Raw genomic sequence first — 24480 nt, 5'->3', positions numbered from 1 at the left:
GCCAGGTCAGGGGATCCCAAACCAAGCATCAGCTTTGAAACTGGCTTCTCTCTTTGGTGTCACTTCCAAAGGCCAGGCTTTCTGCTTTGCAGTTTCAGATGGAGCAGCTGCTTCTTCAACAGGCCAGGAGTAGAGGGTAGCTAAGGCAAGTTTAAGGAGTGGATGAAAACAGGTACAGAAACATTCCAACACTCCCTGGCCTTAGGCATCAGACTGAGCCAGGACATTCTCTCTGAAGAACAAAAGTATTTTGTTTTTTGTTTTTTTCCAGAGATAGTTTGCACCACATTCCTGTCCATTTCTGTCCTTGATGGCAGAGACTACAAGTACTGTCAGTGCCAGGGGATGCATGAAGGTCTGAGCAGTGGGGGCCTCTTCCCCCTCTCCAGGCATCTGTCTCTGAGCCCTTGGTTGTTTCCATGGATGCTGAGATAAGCGGAGAGTCTCCACTGTGCTAGAGAGTAGGGAAAACCCACAGCACCAGGAGGCTAATTGCTAGTGGACGGGGCAGAATTCAGGAAAGCCACACCTCTACGGATGGAGCGCAGGGCTCCTACTGGTCCCGACTTGCCCACGACCACTAGGACACGCACCAGGCTGGCTGGTCACCCTCATTGTGCTTCCCAGTGGTGACTGGATAAACCTTCTTCACTGGGTTCAGAACACGGCTATGAAATGCAGCAGGTGCCACCACATCAGAAGAGGTCACCGCTCAGTGAGCGTTAGTTCTGAGCCCAAAGCCCTGCCAACACCTCCATGGCCCTCTGCCCTCATCCTGGGTGCCCCTGGCAACTTGGATATGTGGAGAACTATATAGTACCACCCAGTCTAAGAAACCTTGGTTCTCCCTTAGAAGGGGACACACAACACCATGGAGCAAAACCTAAAAACCACTAGGTGTTGTTGGTTGCTTTTTACTCTTTCCTCATTGTTCTTTGGGGGGCCCACCACCCAGCTCCCAAATAAATACTCGGAGGCTTATTCTTAATTATGACTGCCCAGCCTTAGCTTGGCTTGTTTCTAGCCAGCTTTTCTTAAATTATCTTGTCTATCTTTTGCCTCTAGCTTTTATCTTTCTCTCTTTCTGTATACCTTTCTTTACTTCTTTCTCCGTGGCTTGCTGGGTGGCTGGGTGGCTGGGCGGCTGGGTGGCTGGCCCCTGGAGTCTTCCTCCTTTTCTCTCGTGCCTCCTTTTTATTTTCTCTGCCTGCCAGCCCCACCTATCCTTTCTCCTGTCTAGCTATTGGCCGTTCAGCTCATTATTTCACCAATTAGGTGAACAGGCAAAGTAACACAGGTTCACAGAGTTAAACAAATGCAACATAAAAGAATGCAACACATCTTTGCATCATTAAACAAATGTTCCACAGCATAAACAAATGTAACACATCTTAAAATAATACTCTACAACAGGGTGTGGTGGTGCGCACCTGTAATCCCCAGCAATCAGGAGGTAAAGGCAGGAAGAGGAGTTCAAGGCTTGCCTCAGCAACATGGAGGCCAGCCTGGGCTACAGGAAATTCTGTCCCAAGAAACAAAGTGTGTGTGCGGGAGAGAGAAAGAAACTAGAAAGAAAAGGGAAGTAAGATAAGATAAGAAAAGAAACATGGAAGGAAGGGAGGCCCAGGCTGGCCCCCTTACACTGCTCGCCCTGAGATCCCTATACCCTGATCCATAAAATTAAAATTAATTTCTCCCTCAGCGAATGCCTTCAGGCTTCCAGCTTCCAGCCTTGAGCTGAATAAGCTTCCTCTCTCTCTCTCTCTCAATTACCCCACACCAGATATTGTGTTATAATAATAGAAAAGGAGCCACGCGACCTTCAGCTCCTTTTGTTCTGGAATGGCCCTGCAAGGATCAAGAGAGTACAGCCCTCCACACGCCCTTCCTTGACCTCAAACTAATCGCTGCAAACTTCAAAGAGTCACTTTACCGCCCCATGTTTCAGGGTGTAAGATTTTTGTCTTATTTCTCTCACACACAGAAACAGTGCCCAGTGTTGCCTTTCCCAATAATCCTCCTCTTGAAGGAGCGTGGAAATCGGATAATCTTCATGCAGGTCGTGGGGGGAGTGTGTACTTTCTGCTTTTCCCCTCTGCACCCTGCTCACCCTCTGTGAGTGGAGAAGCATGCCTCTGGGAACTTTTCCTCATCACGTCTGCCATCGGCATAATCCTGCCGGTTACAATCCTATTTTGGGTTTTCATACGTAAGTCATACAGTCTTAGAATGCCTGACACATTTTCCACAGCCTCTTCCTCTGCATGGAGTTTCAGCAACGTGCCTCAGAGTTCTACAGAATTAACAAAATCTTTGCCTAAAATAGAGAGCGCGCCAGCTCCTGCCAGAAACTCGGAAGTCAAAGATCCGGCGGCGGCGTCTGCTTCATGAGGCTGGGAGGGCAGCAGGGGACACAGCCCAGCTCAGCAGCCCTTGGTGGTCAGAACTTGGCCTGTCACCAGTGCCAGCACACACGTGAGACTGTCCCACTCCAACAGTCCTGGGAAAAGGGTCACTGCATGTGGTGTAAAGGCCCAGTAACCTCAGTGGGGGCTCGGAGGGGCTGCCATTAGCTCTGGAGTGCCAGGCATCTTCAGTGGAGGCCTCCATGGTGTCAGCATGACAACAGGGCTGCATGCCTGCTTGCTTTTGCCTGAGGGTGCACATACCCAGTCCCTCCTACTTCCCTCTCCCCTGTGTGGAGACCTCCTGTGGAAGCCTTCCTGTGTGCAGACTTGCTATATGGGACTCCATATATGTCCCAGAGGTTGTCTTGCTCTGGGAAATACCATTTCCTCTGACCTTCATCCCATTGGCTTACCCTGCACAGCTCTCACGCCTCTGGAGAGGGACTACTGCTCCCTATTCTGACCCCTCCAGGCCCCCCTGAGCTGCCTCACACCCAGGTCTCAAAAGCCTAGCTGGGAGGGCAAGAACCACACTTCACAAATATCAGTTAATAAGAAGCAAGGCTGAGCCGGGCTGTGGTGGTGGCACACGCCTTTAATACCAGCTCTCGGGAGGCAGAGGCAGGTGCATCTCTGTGAGTTCGAGGCCAGCCTGGCCTACAAAGTGAGATCCAGGGCAGGCACCAAAACTACGCAGAGAAAGCTTGTCTCAAAACAAACAAGCAAACAAACAAAAAAGGAAAAAAGGAAACAAGGCTGGAGAGATGATCGGTGGCTAAGAGGGGCTTGCCGCTCTTCCAGAGGACCCTAGTTCAGTTCCCAGCACCCATGTCAGGCAGCTCATTACCGCCAGAGTTCCAGCTCCAGGAGCCTCTGAGGGCATCTGCACTCACATGCAAATACAAACACACACGTATACACAGAAATAAAAGTTTTTAAACATTTTTTTTTAAAGGAGAAGATGCAGCAGGGCCTTCATCCAATTTATTTTCTTCAAAGAGTCAATGAGCCAGGCGGTGGTGACAGGCGCCTTTAATCCCAGCACTCAGGAGGCAGAGCCTGGCAGATCTCTGTGAGTTCGAGGCCAGCCTGGTGTACAGAGCAAGATCCAGGACAGGCACCAACGCTACACGAAGAAACTCTTGGAAAAAAAAAAAGAAAGAAAGAAAGAAAGAAAAAAAGAATCTTGCTTTCTTCAGTAGCTTAAAATGCTACTTATAAATAGACCATCTGAAAGTCAAGTTGTCTCCTAAAATTAAAAGTAATAAATTGGGTAAAATGCTGGCTAAAAAAAATTCCAAAATCCCAGTACTCAGAAATAAAACTGAACAAAGGCCTTCGAAGTCATTTCTAAAGTAAAAGTTCTTTAAAATAAAAAAAAAATAAAAATAAAAAAAAAACATTTTGCAGTCTAGGGAGATAGCGCAGTAGGTACAGTGCTTGCCTTGCAAGCATAAGGACCTGAGTTCCAGTCCCAGGACCCATGTAAACAAAGCAGGGTGTCAGGCTGGGGAGAGGGCTCAGCAGTCAGGGAGCACTGGCTGCCCTCCCAGAGGCAGTCCATGTGGATTTGGTTCTCAGCACTCACAAGGTGGCTCAGAACTATCTGTAACTCCAGTTCAGAGGATCCAATGGTCTCTCTGGCCTCATCAGGCACTGTGCACATACGGTACACAGACACACATGCAGGCAAACACCCATACACATAAAATAATTAATTAAAATAAATCTATTTTTTAGTGGCAGGACATGATAGAACATACTTGTAATCCAAGTACTAAGGAGGTAGAGACAGGAGGATCCCCAGGGTTCCTTGGCCAGCCTGGTCTAATTGGTCAGCTTCTAGGCCAATGAGAGATCCTATCTCCAAAGGGGTGGAGGATGTTCCTGAATTTGTCTTCTGGCTAACACATGCAAGCACACATACATGCACACACAGGCATAAATCAAACTGAAACAACTAAAAATTATTTTGCAGGAACAGAATTTCCAGCCAGGGGTGGTGGTGCACACCCGTAGTCCCAGTGCTTGGGAAGTCGGGGCAGGGGGATCAGAAATGAAAGGCCATCCTTGGCTACATAGCAAGTTGGATGCTATGCTTGATCTTAGCCAAAATGCTAAAAAGCAATACATAACAGCCATAAGGGCTAACCTGGGCTCGATGAAACCCTCTCTTAAAGCACACGCGCGCGCGCACACAGACACACCACCACCACCACCACCACCACCACCACCACCACCACCACCACCACAAGAAGAATAGATTTTCAAAATGAATCCAGTTGATGAGAAGCATCTCCAACCTGGGTAAAAACAGGCTGATCCCTTCTGTGGCATCAGAGAAAACAAGTGCCACCCCTACCAACTTCTCCCTCATAGGTGGATGCATCTGTATGCATGGCTATTCTCTTTCTTTCTTTCTTTCTTTCTTTCTTTCTTTCTTTCTTTCTTTCTTTCTTTCTTCTTTCCTTCCTTCCTTCCTTCTTTCTTTCTTTCTTTCTCTCTCTCTTTCTTTCTTTTTTCATGGTTGCAGAATTGTTTACTAAGTATTTGAAAGAACAAAATAAAAATGGGTAGGAAAAGTATTTCTTTGCAAAACCTTTTAAAAGACTAAAGAAGTATACAAGCTGTATATCATGATGCATACCTGTAATCCTAGCATCTGGAGGCAAAAGCAGGAATGTTATGGCAAGTTCAAGATCAGCCTGGTTGACATAGTGAGTTCCAGGCCAGGACTATATGGTGACACTCTATTGAAAGAAAGAAAGAAAGAAAGAAAGAAAGAAAGAAAGAAAGAAAGAGAGAGAGAGAGAGAGAGAGAGAGAGAGAGAGAGAGAGAGAGAGAAAGAAAGAAAGAAAGAAAGAAAGAAAGAAAGAAAGAAAGAAAGAAAGAAAGAAAGAAAGAAAGAAAGAAAGAAAGAAGTAAATTAGACATTCAGTTAATTTTTCTCTAAAACTTTTTTTTTGGTTTTTTGTTTGTTTGTTTGTTTTATTTTTTGAGACAAGGTTTCTCTGTGTAGCAGTCTTAGCCGTCCTGGATCTTGCTCTGTAGACCAGGCTGGCCTCCAACTCACAGAGATCTGCCTGGCTCTGCCTCCTGAGTGCTGGGATTAAAGGCGTGGGCCACCACTGCCCGGCCTTTTTTTTTATTTCTTGAGAATGGACTCTCCACAGAAGCACACACAAAATCAAAATAAATAAATAAATAAACATATAAAAAAAAGATCTTGCCGGGCGGTGGTGGCGCATGCCTTTAATCCCAGCACTCGGGAGGCAGAGGCAGGTGGATCTTTATGAGTTCGAGGCCAGCCTGGGCTACCAAGTGAGTTCCAGGAAAGGCACAAAGCTACACAGAGAAACCCTGTCTCGAAAAACCAAAAAAAAAAAAAAAAAAAAAAAAAAGATTTTTTTCTTTCTTTTTTTTTTTTTTGAGACAGGATCTTACTATGTAGCCCTAGCTGGACTGGAACTCAGTGATCTTCCTGCCTTTGGATAAATAATGAATACATACATAAATGTAATTGTTTTTAATTAAAAGGGGTTGGAGAGAGGTCTCAATGGTCAAGAAGACTAGAGTTCAACTCCCAGCACCATCAGGTGACTTGCAACGGCCTGTAACCTGGGTCTAGAAGGTCTGACACCCTCTCCTGGCCTCTCCCAGGACCTGCACATGTGTGCATATACTCATACACGTGCATACGTAAATAAACAGAAAACCTTTAATTATTTTTTTCTTTAAGACAAGATCTCACTATGTAGCTCTGGCTGCCCTGGAACTCGTCATGTAGATCGACTAAGCTGACCTTAAACTCATAGAGATCCACCTGCTTTTACTCACCAAGCACTGGGACTGAAGGCGTGCACCACCATATCCAGCTCCTTTAACATTTTAAAATTGAAAATAAAGCATTTTTCCTGTTTATGGAAGCAATGCTGTTCACAAAAAAAAAAAAAAAAAAAAAAAAAACCTACAAAACACAGACAAAAAAAGCAATCACTCTTGACTTTGTTGCTATTGCGACTTAAATGCCTCTGCTATAGACGTGTTCATGACTGAGATAGTTGTTTGGATCTTTTTTTTCTGTCGTGTTTTAACACACCAACTCTAGAGAACACCAGGTGCTTTTCAAGTCACAGCCCACATACAGACTGTCACCATTTCCATTCCAGAGGTTGGGTTCGATGTTTGCATGTCTGTGATGGGGTAGAACACTGTTGAGGGACAGCATGACAGAACAGTCACTCAGCGTATGACGGTCAGGTAGAAAGGGGCGGGTGGGCAAGGCTCCACAGGTCAGAGCACATGCACACGGTGGAAGGAGAGATCCAATCCCTGCATGTTGTCCTCTGACCCCTGCGTGCATGTCATGGCACATTCACGCACACAAAACGGCATGTGGTGGTGGAGAGAAGTCTCAATGGAAAAGTCCTTAGTGTATGAACATGAGAACTGGTATTCGAGTCTCCAGCATGCAAGGAAAAGCCAGTGGGTGTGGAGGCCCCCCTCTAATCTCAGCACTTGGGAACAGGAGAGAGAGGGACCCGGGGCAAACCTGCTACCTAAACTAGCTGAATAGGTGAGTTCCAGGTTCAGTGAGAGGCCCTGCCTCAGTAAACAAAGTGGAGATCAATCCATGAAGATGCCAGATCCTACACACACATGTGCCTGCATATGTGAACATGCATACAGATACATATCACACACATTTGTGCAGGGGGAAATAAAAGAATTGAGAGTATAAATATTCTTTATTTGAAAAGGGTCCTGCTATGTTGCCCAGGATGGCCTTGAACTGGCAATCTTTCCTTAGTTTCTCTAATGCTAGTATGAGCCTCCATGTCCATCTTGTATGCATGAATATTTATGTACTTTTTGCTGAGTGGTGGTGGTGCACACCTTTGATCCCAGCACTTGGGAGGCAGAGGTAGGGGTGTCTCTGAGTTCAAGGTCAGCCTGGGCTACAGAGTGAGTTCCAGGACAGCCAGGAACTGAGAACCCTGTCTGGGGGGGGGGGGGACACGACGACTGTATTTGCATTAAATATTTTCATCTTTTAAGCTATCAGATATGAGATCACGGCTCCTGGTTTTAAGACTTCATAGAGTATAAAAGACAACACAAACCCGCCCCCAATCTCATCCCACTCTCCACTGCAGGACACTGTCCGGAGCCCATCATGCCATTCACAGCAGACTGCACCCTAGGCCATGGGATGATGCTTCCCTTTTTCTTCCACACAGTTTTTGCACATGACTGTGACCCTGGAGCCTCTCATCCTGTCAGGGCCCAAGACAAGCCTCCTTCTTTAGAACAGAGTCACTGCAGCCAGAGTGAGTGCCACGTTTTTCCACCTTCTTCCCATCAGTCACCTCTTAGGGATATTTACACTGACAAGCAAGGAACAGCCTTTGCAGCTGTGTGCCTGGACAGTGCTGTGTGCTTGGTCAGTGCTGTGTGCTCGGTCAGTGCTGTGGTCCTGGGCAGTGCTGTGTGCTCAATCAGTGCTGTGTGCTCGGTCAGTGCTGTGTGCTCGGTCAGTGCTGTGTGCCTGGTCAGTGCTGTGTGCTCGGTCAGTGCTGTGTGCTTGGTCAGTTCTGTGTGCTCAGTCAGTGCTGTGTGCCTGGGCAGTGCTGTGGTCCTGGGCAGTGCTGTGGTCCTGGGCAGTGCTGTGTGCTTGGTCAGTGCTGTGTGCTCAGTCAGTGCTGTGTGCTTGGTCAGTGCTGTGTGCTTGGTCAGTGCTGTGGTCCTGGTCAGTGCTGTGTGCTCAGTCAGTGCTGTGGTCCTGGGCAGTGCTGTGTGCTTGGTCAGTGCTGTGGCCCTGGTCAGTGCTGTGTGCTTGGTCAGTGCTGTGGTCCTGAGCAGTGCTGTGTGCTCGGTCAGTGCTGTGGTCCTGGGCAGTGCTGTGGTCCTGGGCAGTGCTGTGGTCCTGGGCAGTGCTGTGGTCCTGGGCAGTGCTGTGGTCCTGGGCAGTGCTGTGTGCTTGGTCAGTGCTGTGGTCCTGGGCAGTGCTGTGGTCCTGGGCAGTGCTGTGGTCCTGGGCAGTGCTGTGGTCCTGGGCAGTGCTGTGGTCCTGAGCAGTGCTGTGGTCCTGAGCAGTGCTGTGTGTCTGGGCAGTGCTGTGTGTCTGGGCAGTGCTGTGTGCTTGGTCAGTGCTGTGGTCCTGGGCAGTGCTGTGTGCTTGGTCAGTGCTGTGGTCCTGGGCAGTGTTGTGGTCCTGAGCAGTGCTGTGGTCCTGGGCAGTGCTGTGTACTTGGGCAGTGCTGTGGTCCTGAGCAGTGCTGTGGTCCTGGGCAGTGCTGTGTGCTCGGTCAGTGCTGTGTGCTCGGTCAGTGCTGTGGTCCTGGGCAGTGCTGTGGTCCTGGTCAGTGCTGTGTGCTCGGTCAGTGCTGTGTGCTCGGTCAGTGCTGTGGTCCTGGGCAGTGCTGTGTGCCTGGGCAGTGCTGTGTGCTCGGTCAGTGCTGTGTGCTCGGTCAGTGCTGTGGTCCTGGGCAGTGCTGTGGTCCTGGGCAGTGCTGTGTGCTCGGTCAGTGCTGTGGTCCTGGGCAGTGCTGTGGTCCTGGGCAGTGCTGTGGTCCTGGGCAGTGCTGTGTGCTTGGTCAGTGCTGTGGTCCTGGGCAGTGCTGTGGTCCTGGGCAGTGCTGTGGTCCTGGGCAGTGCTGTGGTCCTGGGCAGTGCTGTGTGCTTGGTCAGTGCTGTGGTCCTGGGCAGTGCTGTGTGCTCGGTCAGTGCTGTGTGCCTGGGCAGTGCTGTGGTCCTGGGCAGTGCTGTGGTCCTGAGCAGTGCTGTGGTCCTGGGCAGTGCTGTGTACTTGGGCAGTGCTGTGGTCCTGAGCAGTGCTGTGGTCCTGGGCAGTGCTGTGTGCTCGGTCAGTGCTGTGTGCTCGGTCAGTGCTGTGGTCCTGGGCAGTGCTGTGGTCCTGGTCAGTGCTGTGTGCTCGGTCAGTGCTGTGTGCTCGGTCAGTGCTGTGGTCCTGGGCAGTGCTGTGTGCCTGGGCAGTGCTGTGTGCTCGGTCAGTGCTGTGTGCTCGGTCAGTGCTGTGGTCCTGGGCAGTGCTGTGGTCCTGGGCAGTGCTGTGTGCTCGGTCAGTGCTGTGGTCCTGGGCAGTGCTGTGGTCCTGGTCAGTGCTGTGGTCCTGGGCAGTGCTGTGGTCCTGGGCAGTGCTGTGGTCCTGGGCAGTGCTGTGGTCCTGGGCAGTGCTGTGTGCTTGGTCAGTGCTGTGGTCCTGGGCAGTGCTGTGGTCCTGGGCAGTGCTGTGGTCCTGGGCAGTGCTGTGGTCCTGGGCAGTGCTGTGGTCCTGGGCAGTGCTGTGGTCCTGAGCAGTGCTGTGGTCCTGGGCAGTGCTGTGGTCCTGGGCAGTGCTGTGGTCCTGGGCAGTGCTGTGGTCCTGGGCAGTGCTGTGTGCTTGGTCAGTGCTGTGGTCCTGGGCAGTGCTGTGTGCTTGGTCAGTGCTGTGGTCCTGAGCAGTGCTGTGGTCCTGGGCAGTGCTGTGTGCTCGGTCAGTGCTGTGGTCCTGAGCAGTGCTGTGGTCCTGGGCAGTGCTGTGGTCCTGGGCAGTGCTGTGTGCTCGGTCAGTGCTGTGTGCCTGGGCAGTGCTGTGGTCCTGGGCAGTGCTGTGGTCCTGGGCAGTGCTGTGGTCTGGGCAGTGCTGTGGTCCTGGGCAGTGCTGTGTGCTTGGTCAGTGCTGTGGTCCTGGGCAGTGCTGTGGTCCTGGGCAGTGCTGTGGTCCTGGGCAGTGCTGTGGTCCTGGGCAGTGCTGTGGTCCTGGGCAGTGCTGTGTGTCTGGGCAGTGCTGTGGTCCTGGGCAGTGCTGTGGTCCTGGGCAGTGCTGTGTGTCTGGGCAGTGCTGTGGTCCTGGGCAGTGCTGTGTGTCTGGGCAGTGCTGTGGTCCTGGGCAGTGCTGTGGTCCTGGGCAGTGCTGTGTGTCTGGGCAGTGCTGTGGTCCTGGGCAGTGCTGTGTGTCTGGGCAGTGCTGTCGTCCACCATGGAGACGGAATTCCGCATGTAAAAGCAAAGAGCCTTTATTATCTTCAAGCTCTGAGCTTGGTCTCTCTGTCTGTCCGAAGCAGCAGTTGAGAGCAGAGAGCCCAGAGCCCAGGCTGGGTGAGGTTTTATCATAGCAGAGGTTGGGGTGAGAGGAACCTCAGGGTTCAGGACCCTGATTGGCTGACAATTGTCTAGGTACAGGGAATGTTTGGAACGCCAGGTATTTCCTCTCAGTTGCAGGCCCCACAGGGTGGGGTCAGCTTGCGGCTCTTCCTGGGTCCAGGTGTTGCCTGGCGGAAGCTGTGTCTGGGCCTCAGGTATTTCCCCTCAGACGCAGGCCCCACTGTGTGGAGTTGGCCAGAAGCTGTGTCTGGGTCTCTAAGCCTGTCATGGCAGCTGTTGGTCAAGCTCTTTTGGGACTCCCCACAGTGATGGCCCATGTCTTTAATGCCAGCACTCTGAAAACAGGCAAATGGATCTCTGTACATTTGAGGCTAAACTTGTTTATATAACAAATTCCCCCCTCCCCCAGCAGAAGTGTCACCAGTGAGACCCAAGAAGGAAAGGGGGAGGGGCCAGAGAGATGGTTCAGCAGCTGAGCGCACTTGTTGCTCTCACAGAGGAACTGGGCTCAATTCCCAGCACCACATGCTCACAACCATCTGTAACTACAGTTCCAGAGGATCCCATGCCTTCTTCTGGTACTCCTTGAATACCAGGAAAGCAAGTAGTGTGCTTACACATATATGCAGGCAAAACACACATACATATAAAATAAAATAAATGAATCTTTAAAAGAAATGAACGAAAGACAGAAAAGGAAAAACCCCAGTCATGGAAGCATTAAAATGCCTTTGTGTTTCCTGAACCTCCAACCCCGCCCCAATTTCCCAAGCTTAGAAATATATTTTTGTTTGTTTTTCGAGATAAGATTTCTCTGTGTAACAGCCCTGGCTGTCCTGGAGCTCACTCTGTAGACCAGGCTGGCCTTGAACTCATTGAGATCTGCCTGCCTCTGCCTCCCGGGTGCTGGGATTAAAAGTGTGTGTGTGTGTGTGTGTGTGTGTGTGTGTGTGTGTGTGTGTGGTGGCACACTTACTTGTACAAGGCATGTCAGCACTTACTTGTAATCCCAGTACCAAGGAGGTAGAAGCATGAGGATTAGGAGTTTAAAACCAGTCTAGGCTATTTTTAATCTCAAAAATAAAAAAACAAAAACAGAGTGGAGGTGAAGGGAGGGGTGAGGGGAAAGGGGGAAGGAGCCCTTCTCTGGAACAAAGTTTCTGGGGTTTTCTCCAGACAGATCCCTGGTACTCACTAATCATTTCATCTGCTCTATCAGATAGGTGGGTGCCCAGGGCCCAGGGTGGGCCTCGTTTGCTCCCTGAGATTGCCATAAATACAGTATCTCCAGACTTGTCTAAGCAAAAGAAAACTAGGAAGCTTTCTGAGTCACGTGGTCAGAGTGTGCCAGGGAGCCAAGGAATTCCACTCTATAATCCTGTGTTGGTAGAAGCTAGTCCTACCCCACCTGTTCCACCAGGCCACCAATGTGAATGTGGGGCAGGTCACCCTGCATGACCCCGGGTGTTTATCACCTCCTCAGTCTCAGGGTCCCTATCTCTTAGTGTGGTGTGAGATCTCCCCAAGGTCGAGGTAGGGAGCATTGTGCACAAACATATCGAAGCAGTCTGCAAAGTTAGAGGACTTGGGCAGTCCAGAAGGCATGGACGACACAGGACCCTGGCAGAGGGCCCTAAGTGTCCAGCGCAGGCGAAGTGTCCAGCGCAGGCGAGCTAAGCGCAATCCGGAGCTGGATGCAAAACGTAGGCAGGAAAGCACACCTCTGCTGGCTTGAGGATAGGGAGGGTTGGGCTGAGCAGATGCCATGCACTCGGGGGGCCACTGGATCTGGACCAGCACAAGGCAGCTTAAGAGGTATGTGCCAGGGTCCGGCGGCCCTCCTCCTGCTGTTCACGGCCACGCCCCTCGCCGTGGCCAACTTGCCAACGCGCGCGACCTCCAGCACCCCTGGGCTGTGCGCGCTCTCGGCGCCGGGCGCTGCGCCAGGCCCGGGTGGGAGGACAGGAGGGTCCCCGCGCAGGCTCGGACTCCCGAGGGCTCCGCGGCCGCTTCCGCGCTGGCCCGTGCGCTCCTCCCGCGCGCCGTGCGTGTCCGAGCGCAGGCACTCGCGGTGCAGGTGGGCGCGCTCTCGCGGGCGGGGGTCCGGCCGGGCCGCGCGCCTCCCCCGGAACTCGGCCGTGCCATTCCCATGATGCCCAGCCACCGGGCACGGCTTCCGGAGCGCGGCCACCACCGCCGCCGCCGCCGCCGCGGGTAGGTGGCGGGAGGGACGGCCTGGGGGGAGGGGGTCGCCCCGCCCCTCGCCGCGCCGGCCCCGCCCTCCCCTCCCGCGCTTCCCACGGCGTGCCGGGCCCCGGGGTCCCCGCGGGACTCCGCGGTGGCTGCGGGCGCCAGACCGAGGGAGGGCGGGGCGCGTGTGTCCGCGCTTCCCCGCGCTCCGGGCCGGGCGCCTCCAGGGACGCGGGGCGCAAGGCGGGCAGCTGGGCCGGGTTCGCCGTGCAGGCCGCGGCGGGCGGGCTCCGGATCGGGTCGGTGGCTGGGGCTAGTCGCTGCCATGGGCGAGGGTCGAGGCCCCCGGGAGGCGCCTCCCGCGCGTGCCTGGCGCTTGTTGCGCCCTGCGTTCCTCGAGAGCCAGCGGGTGCAGGTCGGGCCCAGGTGAGGCTCAGGTGAGGGGCGGGCTCCGGGTCACCGAGGCCTGCCTGGCCTTCAAGGATTCCTTCTCACCCTGCCACGGGAAGCTTCGAGGCCCCCGGATACCCTAAGCCGGGGATCCCAGAAAAGGACTTCGGGGATGGATAGGTGGGGGCACAGACCAGTCGGAGGCCCTGCCTCTGCCTGGAGAAGGGTTGGCATTAACCTGCTCAAGACCAGACTGCCACTCCAGCTGCCTCTCAGGCAGCGAGATGAGCAGTCAGTCAGTGCTCAGGCAGCCGTGGGAGTCTGTCTCGGCTTGCCTCCACTCCGCACAGGGGATGGCAGACACAACAGTTTTACTGAGGGCTGAATCTTGTCAGCACCTCTGGCTCCCAAGGACCAAATATTACCTACACCTACTTCAAGTTGGAGTACAGGGCCCTCTGCATTATAACTTAAATGCCGAGGCCATGCTGAGGTGCAGGGGCTTATTGTACCTACAGTCACCCTGGAAACCTGATTCCCAGAGATGCCAGTTTAAAGCTCCAACCCTGGCTTCAGCTCATGTTTCTAACTCTCTGCAGTTCATGGTTCTCCAGAATGACAGCTCCCAAGATTGACGTAGACCAGGTAGTTGGACCAACAACCGTTAAGACTGTCGGAGAAGCCCAGCTCTGGGTCCATCGTTATAAGCTGTGAACAGGTGAGTGGAGATAAACTGATCTATCTCCCCAGCTCTGCACCTGGTGTAGTGGTGGCCCTCTTGTTAAGACATTAATGTTACCCCCACACACACACCCCACCCCACCCCACCCCACCCAACGCACCTTTTGTTTCGTTTGCTTTGGTCTGTTGAGACGGGATCTCAATAGACCAGATGCTATCTTTGAACTAGATAAGGAAACAATGCTAGCCTTGGACTCTGATCCTCCAGCCTTCACCTGGAATTACAGGCATGCACCACCACACCCTGCTTGATTCAGACCCTTCACAGTTAAGCTGCACAAAGGTTTCGTGATTTCCGTAGGACGGCTCTGGCAGTCTGAACCACATCTACGGCAGGGAAAGGTGTAGCCAGTGAAGGAAGCCACTTGCCCCATTTGTTCCCTCTGCCCTGTGCCTGTGGGGGTCTCGGGAAGGCAGTGTCCCCGGAGAGTAGGACTGTGGTAGACGGAGGCCAGGATGGGAGCTCTGGTAGCCACTACAGGAAAGCGCTCCCCACCCTGCGGCTCTCACCCAGAAGAGTGCTAAATTAGACACAGTAAATGTAAATGGTGTCCGTGCAGGCTTTCCTGAATTTGTTTTGAGCCTTTCTTTACATTAACAACATATCATGACAGGAAAGAAAAGGATAAGCTGTCACCAGTTTCTAAACTAGATGCCACTGATTATAATACCAGCAGTAAAAGCTGATTTGTTTGTTTGTTTGTTTGTTTGTTTGTTTGGACAGTTGGTCTTACTATATATGTAGCCCTGGCTAGCCAGGAACTCACTATGTGTAGACCAAGCTGGCCTGGAACTCACAGAGATCAGCTTGCCTCAGCCTCGTGTACGTGCTAGGATTAAAAGTGTGCATCACATGCCCAGCCCTCACAGCTGACTTTAAAAGCGGGTGAGAGATGCTTTGAAATGTAAGAGGATCAGTGAAGACCTCATCCCTGAAATCCTGTGGAACATCAGCCTGCACTTGAGAATTTCAAGTAATTGCAGTAGATTTTGTATATTAGTTCAACCTTTGAAGCACACATTGTTAATCGCCCATGAGTTGCAGCTTCATTTGCAATGACCTCTAATTAGTTGCCTGTCCCTCTGAGCAGATTTTAGTCTAGATGGCCAGCCCCGCCTCTGTGGGAAGGGAATTCAGTATGTGTGCAGCACATCTTGGCCTGTCAGAAAGGCAAGTGCAGATGGATCAGCTGCTGGACAGGACAGAACATGGAAGCAAGGCCAACGACAGGCCAGGCCTACCATCCCGCCCTGGGTTAGGGGTGGAGACAACCTTCGATGCCTTCTCTCGGGAGTTCAGGTCTCTTTGCCCTTCAGCCTTGTAAGTGCTCTCCAATCTCAGGGAGGCAGAAAGGAGATCAAAGGAGCCTGAAAGAGATCGAGAGCAGGCTCAGAGGTTAAGAGCACTGGCTGCTCTTCCAGAGGTCCTGAGTTCAATTCCCAGCAGCCACATGGCGGCTCACAACCATCTGTAATGGGATCTGGTGCCCTCTTCTGGCCTGCAAGGGTACATGCAGGCAGAACACCGTGTACAAAATAAATAAATAAATCTTTAAAAAAAAAAAAAAAAAAGAGCCTGGAAGAATTAAGAGCTATTCAGAGCAGCTGGTATTTTTTCAAGTGACCCTGTGCCTCCTTCATTAGTCTCCTCTTTGCAGGGATTCTGAAAACTGGTCTTCAGTATTCTTGACACCAGGCCACCTGATGTGTAGAGACCTGGCTCTGACCACACAGGCTTGTGTCAGTTTGTTTCACAGCGTCCCCTCCATCCAAACTGATGAGCCCATGATCTGTCTACATGCCACACAGTCCTTTCTCCAGACAGATGCAGCCTGCTCCTAGACCTAGACCCAGACCCACCCACATGATGGGACCACCAATTAGTTGTGACCACCCAAAAGTTAGGACAACTTTCATGCTGATTAGCAAAACTTGATGTCAGCCTATGACAATCTCTGTCACATGTTTGACATTTTCATACCAACAATGTAGTGAAGGCAACTCTGAAGAAAAGCTTGAGACAGTGCATTTTGAGTCCTTCACAAGGCACAACTTTGGCTAAAGAACATATTGGTCATTTCCAGAAAGAATCTACCCACGAAGTCCAACTTAGCTTGTCATGTGGATTGTCATTCTTTTTAAAACACACAGAAGCATTTAGAGACTGCAGTGGCTTCTGGTGACACTGGGCGGTAAAGACACCTCTTCTGTCCTCTTAGAGAAAAGGTGCAAGCCTGGAGGGGAAAGGGAAGGGCCGCTGGAATTTGCAGACACTTTTTTTCCCCCTGAGTCTTCCACCCTCCAGGATGGAAGTGACTCCTAGTACTGCTGGCGAAACAGGTCTGAGAGGCTTGCATGAGCTCCCCAGCCAACGAGACATTAGGTTGTAGTCCCGGGTGTGTTATCTCTTGTTGGTGGCGTGGGTGGTTGCTGGTGTTACCACTTAGCTACAGCCTTCATTACGTATGCTCTCTTTGCTTCCAGGATGTGACATGGGCTGACCCACAAGCCCTGCCTCCCAGCCCCCAGCCTGCCTGCTAGGATGTTCCTCATGAACGCACCTCCAGTGGTGGCGCTCCAGTCCAGATGGGAGGCCTTCGGCCAGCCCAGGAGCTTCTGCTTTCCTGACTGCTTCTCCGAGTCTAAAGAGGACGCCTCCAGGGCCTCAGTGAGCGCCAGGGTACAGATGCTCATCAGCACACTGCAGAGAGACGAGGCTGCCCTGGGCATGAGCCATGAGCGTGTCACACAGAGAGGACAACGTGCAGAAAGGTGCCGGGACACCAGACTGGCCCCCAAACCTGCTGTGTGCAGAGAGCAGCCAGAGCTCCCTGCCTGTGGTCTTGTTGCAGACTGTACACCCCTAGAGAAAGATGAAGCTGGGAAGCAGGGCCCCCTGGAGCTGGATTCTGACAGCGATGACTCCGTGGACCGGGACATCGAGGAGGCCATCCAGGAGTACCTGAAGGCCAAGGGTGGGGCTTCTGAGCCTGTGTCCCGAGCAGCCTCTTGTGTACCAGAGCCTTCCCACAGCTGCACCCTACCCATCCCGTGTCCCCAACAACTCACTCCTGACTCAGGTAGTGTTCCTGTGGGAGCCAGTGAGGACCCGGGCTCCACCTCCCCAGCTAGCATGAGCAGCGAGGATTCCTTTGAACAGAGCATCCAAGCTGAGATAGAACAGTTTCTTAATGAGAAAAGACAGCATGAAAACCCAAAGTGTGATGGGTCTGTGGATAAAAAATCAGATCCAAACGAAAGCCCTGCCAGACTTAGAGGGAACCGAGAGACCACATCCAGGGCAGCTCTGATAGGAACCTGTAAGGAGTTCATCTTCCGCAAACCTCCCAGGTTAACAAAGATGAGCGTGCAGCCCAGAAACTTCCGGCCGAAGGTCACCGCAGAGCCTGAGACCCTGGTGAGCACAAAGCTGACTGCCCACAGACCAGAGGCTCCCCAGAACAGGGGCGGGGTGAAAAGGAGCATGCCTGCCAGGCGAAGCAAGCGCATCAGAAACTTGGCCCCAGTGCACCAGGCGTCTGACTCCAGCAGTGACGATGGCATCGAGGAGGCCATCCAGCTGTACCAGCTGGAGAAAACCAGGAACGAGGCCAGTGGGGACCCACCTCCGAGAACCCAGCTCAAAGAGGACAGCCCTGGCCGTGCTCAGCCAAGTGCCTTGCCTGAAGCCCACAGGAGGCCCCCAAGCAAGAAAAAGCTAGCAACCCCAAAGGTTACGGACACCACCCTGGGGGGGCTCCACCCTGACCCCCTCTTGAAGCTCCTAAAGGATTCGAGAGCCTCCGGACCTCCAGGACACACAGCTGCCAAGAGCGAAGCTGTGCACCAGGCTTCGTCGTGCCTCGCGGACACGTCCACCGAGCTGATGTGCGCAGAAGCCATCCTGGACATTTCCAAGACCATCCTGCCAGCCCCGGTGGAAGGCAGTGACAGGCCTCCATCCGTGAACCCACTCTTCTGTCCCCCACCGGTACCTCCCCGCTCTGAGGGTGACAGCAGCAACATTGACAGTGATGACAGCATAGAGCAGGAGATCCGGACATTTTTGGCCCTCAAGGCACAAGTAGGGAGTCTGCAGCCTGCCCAGGGCCCGCTGTCCCCACCCGGCCCCGGTGGCCAGACCGGCATCCCCAAGTCATCTCTTACTAAAACACCGGATCTTCCCCAGGGCTGCAAACGGAAGCGGAGAGGTGGCAGCAGCACGACAGTGCCCAAGAAAATAAGGGAGGGTAGAGAAAGTGCCCAGGACAGTGACCACATTCAGGGGAAGGGGCAGCCCGGCCATGATGGTTGGGACCCTCCCAGCCAGAGCAAAGTCACAGAGGCCCCAGGAGGAGAGGCTGAGGCCAGGGACCAGCCTGTCCCTTCCAGGACAGCTGCGCTCAGTGATGCACAAGGCCACGGGGGTCTCGGGAAAGCAGGCGAGGGGAAGAGTGCGGGTGAGAAAGAGAGCTCTGAGGATAAGAGCAGTTCTCTGGACAGCGATGAGGACCTGGACATGGCCATTAAGGACCTGTTAAGATCAAAGCGGAAGTTCAAGAGGAGGTGCCGAGACCCCCGGGCCGCGTGGAAGAAGGTCAGATTCGGCACCGCAGAGACTCGGTGCGGAGAGAGGCTGAGCAGCCTCCCTGGGGACGGGAAGGACCACGGGCAGCAGGCCCTACGGAGCTGTCTGTCCAAGTGCAGAGGGGACAACAAAGATGGCCTGGGAAGAGGCCCAGTCAGCATCTTCAGCAGCGTGGCAGAGAGGGTGAGGCTGGGTGGCACAGCGGGCGAGGATGCAGCCCCGGCCTTGCTTCCCAGGAAGAAGAGTCCAGAAGGGGTTCCTGCCTCTAAGGACGCCGGAGCCAGTGGCCGCCCTCCTTCTGCCCCCAGCCCTCCGTCTGAGGACAGCTCAGTGGACAGCGATGACAGCATCGAGCTGGAGATCAGGCGGTTTTTGGCAGAAAAGGCCAAGGAGTCTGTACGCAGTTCAGAGCCTCAAGGGGGCCCTGCCAAGCCGGAGATGCCCTGCAGGAAAGAGCCAACCCCAGGGGTGCAGCCTGGAGTGTGCACCCGGAGCCAGAAAGCCAGGGCAACCCCTCAGCTGGCCGAAGGAAGGAGAGGCCCAGAGAGAGCTCGGACCCAGGCAGCCGGCCTCTTAAGCCAGACTGGGAAGGGCACCCCTCGTGCTGAGCAGGCCCCTCGCCTCCCAACTGCCCTGGGCCGAAGCGAGCCAGCACTGCCCAAGAACACTAGCAGGAACAATTCTGCCAAAGTGTCTCCGCCAAGCAGGAAAAGTGCCGGTGTGCACAAGGACCAGAGCCCCCGGGGGGCGCACACTGCCATGGCAGAAAGTGTCTTCGGTCAGCTGTCCAGTTGTGCCAAAGTGGGTGCTGAGGCGGGAAGTGCTGGGGGGGCCTTTCACCTGAACTATGGCAGCCAGAACTTGCTGACCCCCAATCCTGGACCCCAGGCTGACCTCACCCTCCCCTGGAATGACTTTGCACACCAGAGCAGGCTGTCCAGCCCATGGGCACTGAATCCCGGACCAGGCACACTGTGGACAGGGGTCTTCGGGGCTGAGAAAGAAAAGGGGGCCACATCAGAGGCCGGGGGCCCATCTGGCCTCTCCTCAGGCCCCAGGAAGGGCCTGCCCTTCCTCTCCACCCAGCTCTTCCACTTCGGGAAGAGTGTCTCCTGGGGGAGCAAACAGGCTGGCCTCTTCAGCCCCAGCCTGGGCCTGCCTCTGCAGGGTCCAGCCTTCTCGGCCTTCAGGGAGACCCCGCCTGGCCACAGCCCTGTGTTTGGAAGCTCACACTTGCTTATGAAGGACAGTGGGCACTGGCCAAGCCGGAAGGCTCAGGGGGCCCTGAGACAGCACGACAGGAGGAATTCTGGCTCTGAGGACAATGTCCTAGACCTGAGATATCGACACAGGGTTGACAGGGAACACCAGGACCAGGAGGCCTTGGGCAGTGATGCCAGCGAATTCAGTGACACCTCTGTGGAGGACGGGGGCAGCATGACAGTGAGCAGTAAAGGCCTCAAGTTGTGACAGGCATGTCCTGACTCTCGTGTCATAGCTGTGGAAAGTTCTGTGTGTGCTGGCAGCATGGGGTGGAGGTAGGGGCTGCTGACCATTAAAGAGCAAAAAGAAGGGTCCCTTCTGCGCAGCCCCCTGTATAAATATGTACACTAATCTCAAATGACATTTTTATTTAATGGATGTGTCCTGGTACATATGGTTTTTGTAGGGTTTTTTGTAAATTATTTAAAGTAGTGTAAGAAATACTTTTTGAAAATGTCACTCGATCTTGCAGGGTGTTCCTAGCTGCAATTCTCTCTGGTCTCCATGCATGTGTGTAGATGAGCAAACACTTGGTTCTCACCATCCTGTGAGGGTCAGAGACAGAGGCTGGATCTGTGGGCCATTTGCTGGTACAAATTTTCAGGCAGGCCTGGAGACGGCAGCAGCAGCTGTCTACCTCGGAAGTGTGTCAGGACGCCACTGGGACAAGGGTGCTTCCTGAAGACTCTAGCCCCTGGCCAGAGGCTGTCTCTGCTTCCTGTAGTTGTGGCCGGTAGCTAGAAAACACTTCAAAGCACAACAGCCAGCAGATAGCTAGCCAGTCATCCCCTGTCTAGTGTGGGAACCTGGCTGCTGGCTCTGCAGCTCAGCTGAGCCCAGATCGTCCAGTATCCAGTTGCTGGGACATTCTAGCATCCCTATAAACCTCTTTATATTGAGAGAGCAACTGGTTTGCTTTTATTTGTGGCTCTAAAAGGTGATTCCAGATGTTTGTTTTGACTGTCCTGTTCTTGATGTATGTATGGGTGAAGAGTGAGGCCATGAGATGGTTTGGTCCCTGAACACCTTAGTCACCTGTGATGGAGAACCCCAGCCCTAGAAACAATGGAGACAAACCCTCCCCACACCAGCCCTGTAGGACTCAAAGCCCAGTTGTATGTGACCAACGATGACACCAGCAGCCTGCATGGCTTTTCTGCAAACCCTGCTTCTACACAGGAGAAAGAAGGGCCTGGCCAGTGCTGAGGCCAGGCTGCAGGCAGCAGCGTTGGGTCCTGGGAAGTTAGCCAGAGTGATGACTGCCTTGGTGCTGAGGTGCCAGTGACAACTTGGGGCTGAAGATGTGCTGGACCCCAGATGTGAGGGTTACATCTGTGTTGCGATTATCTCCCTGTCACCCGAGTCATGCAGCTCAGTGTACTGGGTTGCTGTGGCTCTACATTGTGGCTGGATTCTGTTGGTGTTCTAACGTGGAAGTGAGTTTTCTATTTTATGCACCAATTCACTTCTTTGCCCAGATACTGACACATACTCCCACCATCCTCAGTGTCTGCCATGTTGGAGCTGTGACGTGCACAGGGCTCTGTGGTCCTGTCTTGCCCCTGAACGGTCTGTGTATAATAAATTCCATGTGCATATTATATTTGTTCATGTGTTTCTGGGAGAAACAGCTTTGTGTCGTCCGTGTTCCCACTTTAAATTTTTAAAGAGTGCTTTTAACCCTTGAAAACAAAAAGCATCTTGTTTTGTATGTAAGACCCATTGGGTTTTGTTTTTGTTTTTCTAATGAATAAACCAAGTACTATCCACAAATTAGGTTGTCCTTGTTTGGGGGGTGATGCCATCACCACCTAAGGAAAGGAGCTTCACCCCACAACATGGCATCTCTCAGTCCTGCCCCTGCTCCCTACCTGTGGATGGCGCTGGTCCAGTCTCCTGAACTCAGGAGCAGTAGTGCTTTCCTTCCAAGTTGGCTGGGCTGTGTGCAGCAGAAGCTGTCCCCGGTTCTAGGGAGGACAGCACCCTTGGGTTGAGGGCTGTGCCATCCATCAGCTGTGGCCAGCAGATCGCACGTGCACATCCATGTCTTAGTTTCTTGTCCTGTCCCTGTGACAAAATACTCTTAACAACATGATAAAAATGCTCTTGACAAAAGCAAAACTTCAGGGTTGATTCTGGTTCAGTTCAAGATACAGTCCGTCACAGCAGGAAAGGCCAGATGAGAAGAGCTGGTCACATCACATGCACAGTCAGGAAACGGAGGTAGGTGCCCCTACGGTGGCACGAGTGGTTTTGTGAGAAGGCTTGCTCTGCTTGTTATGTGTTGCCTCTGCATGTTCTCCAAAGTGAGGGCCTTGCAGATAGATGCCCAGGAGATACCAGGGCCTTGGTATGGAATTCCTAGGCTCTAGAACCCTAAGCCAAATAAACCTCCATTCTCCATAAATGACAAGCCTAAGATAATTTGTTATACCAACAGAAAATGGAGTAAGCCTGTCAGGTGGCTTACATGAGAAGTATTTGGGCTTTTTGTCTTTCCAGACACTTCCTCTATTTAACATGCGCTGTCCACCTTTGTACTCTCATCAGCTCTCCCAGAAAAAGCACTTTATTGGACATGGCCAATTAAAGCAATTCAGTGCCCGGCCGCAGTGCCAGAGTGAAACCCACACAGCCCACGGGCAAGCTCAGTCCCTGTGCCAACCCACATTTTGTTTGCCAGCTGGCAGTTCTGGCCCAGGCCCCACATTCCCCTGGGATTGGAAGTGGGGACTGTCCAGCACACAGGTTTTTTTCAGATGTGCTGGTTGCTGAGACAAATCCTCCTCATCACACGGCAGGACGGGAGCTCAGTCACTCTGGGCTCCGCTCAGCCTCTGGCTTTATCTACTGTGGCACTGTCCACCTGCTCCTCAGGATGGCTGCTGTGAAGGCATTCCCTCTTTTCAGCACCTGGTTGGTGGAGCTTTTTTCTTTCAACAGAAGATAGAGAGGGGCTGAGGATGTAGCTTGGCTGAGTTTAATCCCCAACATCACATAAACCTAGTGTGGTGGCGCATACCTGTCATCCCAGCATTAAAGAGACGGATAAAGAGTCAGAAGTTCAAGGTCATTCTCAGCTATGTGGAAAGGGGAGAGGCTAAATATAGCAAGGCCAGTGGCATTTAAAGAATACTTTTAATGATTGTTAACCTGTTTTCAGCAAGACATGGTGGCACACACCTTTAATCCCAGCACTTGGGAGGCAGAGTCAAGTGGATCTCTCTGAGTTCAGGGCCAGCCTGGTTTACACAGTGAGTTCCAGGACAGCCAGGGCTACATAGTGAGACTCTGTCTCAACAAGCCACAGATTGATTAATTCAGGGGCTAGAGAGATGGCTCAGCAGTTACGAACATACAGTTCCTGCTGAAGACCCAGGTTCGGTTCCCAACACCCAAATCAGATGGCTCACAATCTCCTGTAACTCCATTTGCAGGGGCTCCTCTTCTGTGCTCTTCAGGCACCTGCACTCATGTGGCACATACAAACTCAGAAAGGCACACACGTGTACACAAAGAATAAGTTTAAAATTTTTTTATTTATGATGTGATGGCTATTCTTGTCAACTTAAGTGAACTACAATCCAGAAATGGCAGGCACACTTATGAGAGACTATTTTTGCTCAGTTTAAAGTAAGTGAATCCACTTCTAGTCTGGACCTTTGAGGTAGGAAGACACACACATCTTTGATCAGGATCTTGACGGGGGAAGACACACCTTTAATCTGGGTCACACCTTCTGCTGGAAGCCTATATAAGGACATGGAAGAAGGAAGCTCTTGCTCTTGACCTGCTTGCTCTCTCCTTGCAGGCACATCCATCCCTTCACTGGCATTGGCACCTACTTCTTCAGGATGCCAGCATATACAGAAGACCAGCTGAGACCCCCAGCCTCATGGGGCTGAGCAGCTACTAGATTCTTGGCCTTTCCCTTTCACAACTAGCCATTGTTGGATTAGCTGGACTGTAGCCTGTAAGTCATTCCAATAAATCCCTGTTTACATATGGAGAGATTCATTCCATAAGTTCTGTGACTCTAGAGAACCCTGACTAATGCACATATGTATAGGTGTTTTGTCTGCATTTATGTCTGTGCACCACAATGGTGCCCTCGGAGGCCCTAGAGCTGGAGTTACAATTGTAACTCACTGTGTAGGTGCTGAGAATTGAATCAGGTACTCTGGAAAAGCAGCCAGTTCCCTTAAGCACTGAGCTCTCTCTCCGAACCCTAAAAAAAAAATAGTTTCTTTTTGGAGACAGAGTCTCTCTGTGTACCCTGACCATCCTAGAACTGGATACATAGACCAGGCTAGACCTGCCTGACTCTGCCTCAGCCTCCCTAGTGCTGGGATTAAAGGCATGGACCACTACTGCTGATATCCCTAAATAAATCTTACAAAATATGCCAGATGTGGTGGTGCACGCCTTTAGTCCCAGCATTCGGGAGGCAGAGGCAGGTGGATCTACATGTATTTGAGGACCGCCTGGTCTACAGAGTGTGTTCCGGGACAGCCAGGGCTACACAAAGAAACCTTGTCAAAAACAAAAAACAACAACAACAAAAACCAACAACAACAACAAAAGCCTTTTCAGCTGGACACCCAGCAGCCTGTTGGTTTTCTATCTCAGAAGTCTGTAGATTCTGGCTTTAGTCTTGGCTCATAGCCTTTTAATTAAACCAATCGATTTTTTTTCTAGAAAGCATTTCCATTCCAAATTAGACATTAAGACTGTTGCAAAATGTTTACTTTATGCATTAATAATACTGAAGGAAAAAACAGGTGTTTAATTTC

General features: G+C 52.3%; 1 protein-coding gene across 4 annotated transcripts; it reads left to right on the top strand.

Annotated features, from left to right (window-relative positions):
• Positions 1–12187: 12187 nt before the first annotated feature.
• Positions 12188–21288, top strand: Ppp1r26 (protein phosphatase 1 regulatory subunit 26). 4 transcript variants are annotated; one of them, XM_076569137.1, is made up of 3 exons: positions 12188–12330; positions 13695–13813; positions 16321–21288. In XM_076569137.1, exon 3 carries the CDS (start codon positions 16379–16381, stop codon positions 19892–19894), a length of 3516 nt encoding a protein of 1171 aa, XP_076425252.1. In that variant the 5' UTR covers positions 12188–12330; positions 13695–13813; positions 16321–16378; the 3' UTR covers positions 19895–21288. The 4 variants fall into 4 exon arrangements, with proteins under 4 accessions (XP_076425252.1, XP_076425250.1, XP_006993164.3 ...); XM_076569135.1 differs by lacking the exon at positions 12188–12330 and adding an exon at positions 12502–12729; XM_006993102.4 differs by lacking the exon at positions 12188–12330 and adding an exon at positions 12786–13131.
• The last annotated feature ends 3192 nt before the right edge of the window (positions 21289–24480 follow it).

This window comes from Peromyscus maniculatus, chromosome 4 (genome assembly GCF_049852395.1).
Source record: "Peromyscus maniculatus bairdii isolate BWxNUB_F1_BW_parent chromosome 4, HU_Pman_BW_mat_3.1, whole genome shotgun sequence".
NCBI classification, from domain to species: domain Eukaryota; kingdom Metazoa; phylum Chordata; class Mammalia; order Rodentia; family Cricetidae; genus Peromyscus; species Peromyscus maniculatus.
This window is presented reverse-complemented; position numbering and strand designations above follow the sequence as displayed.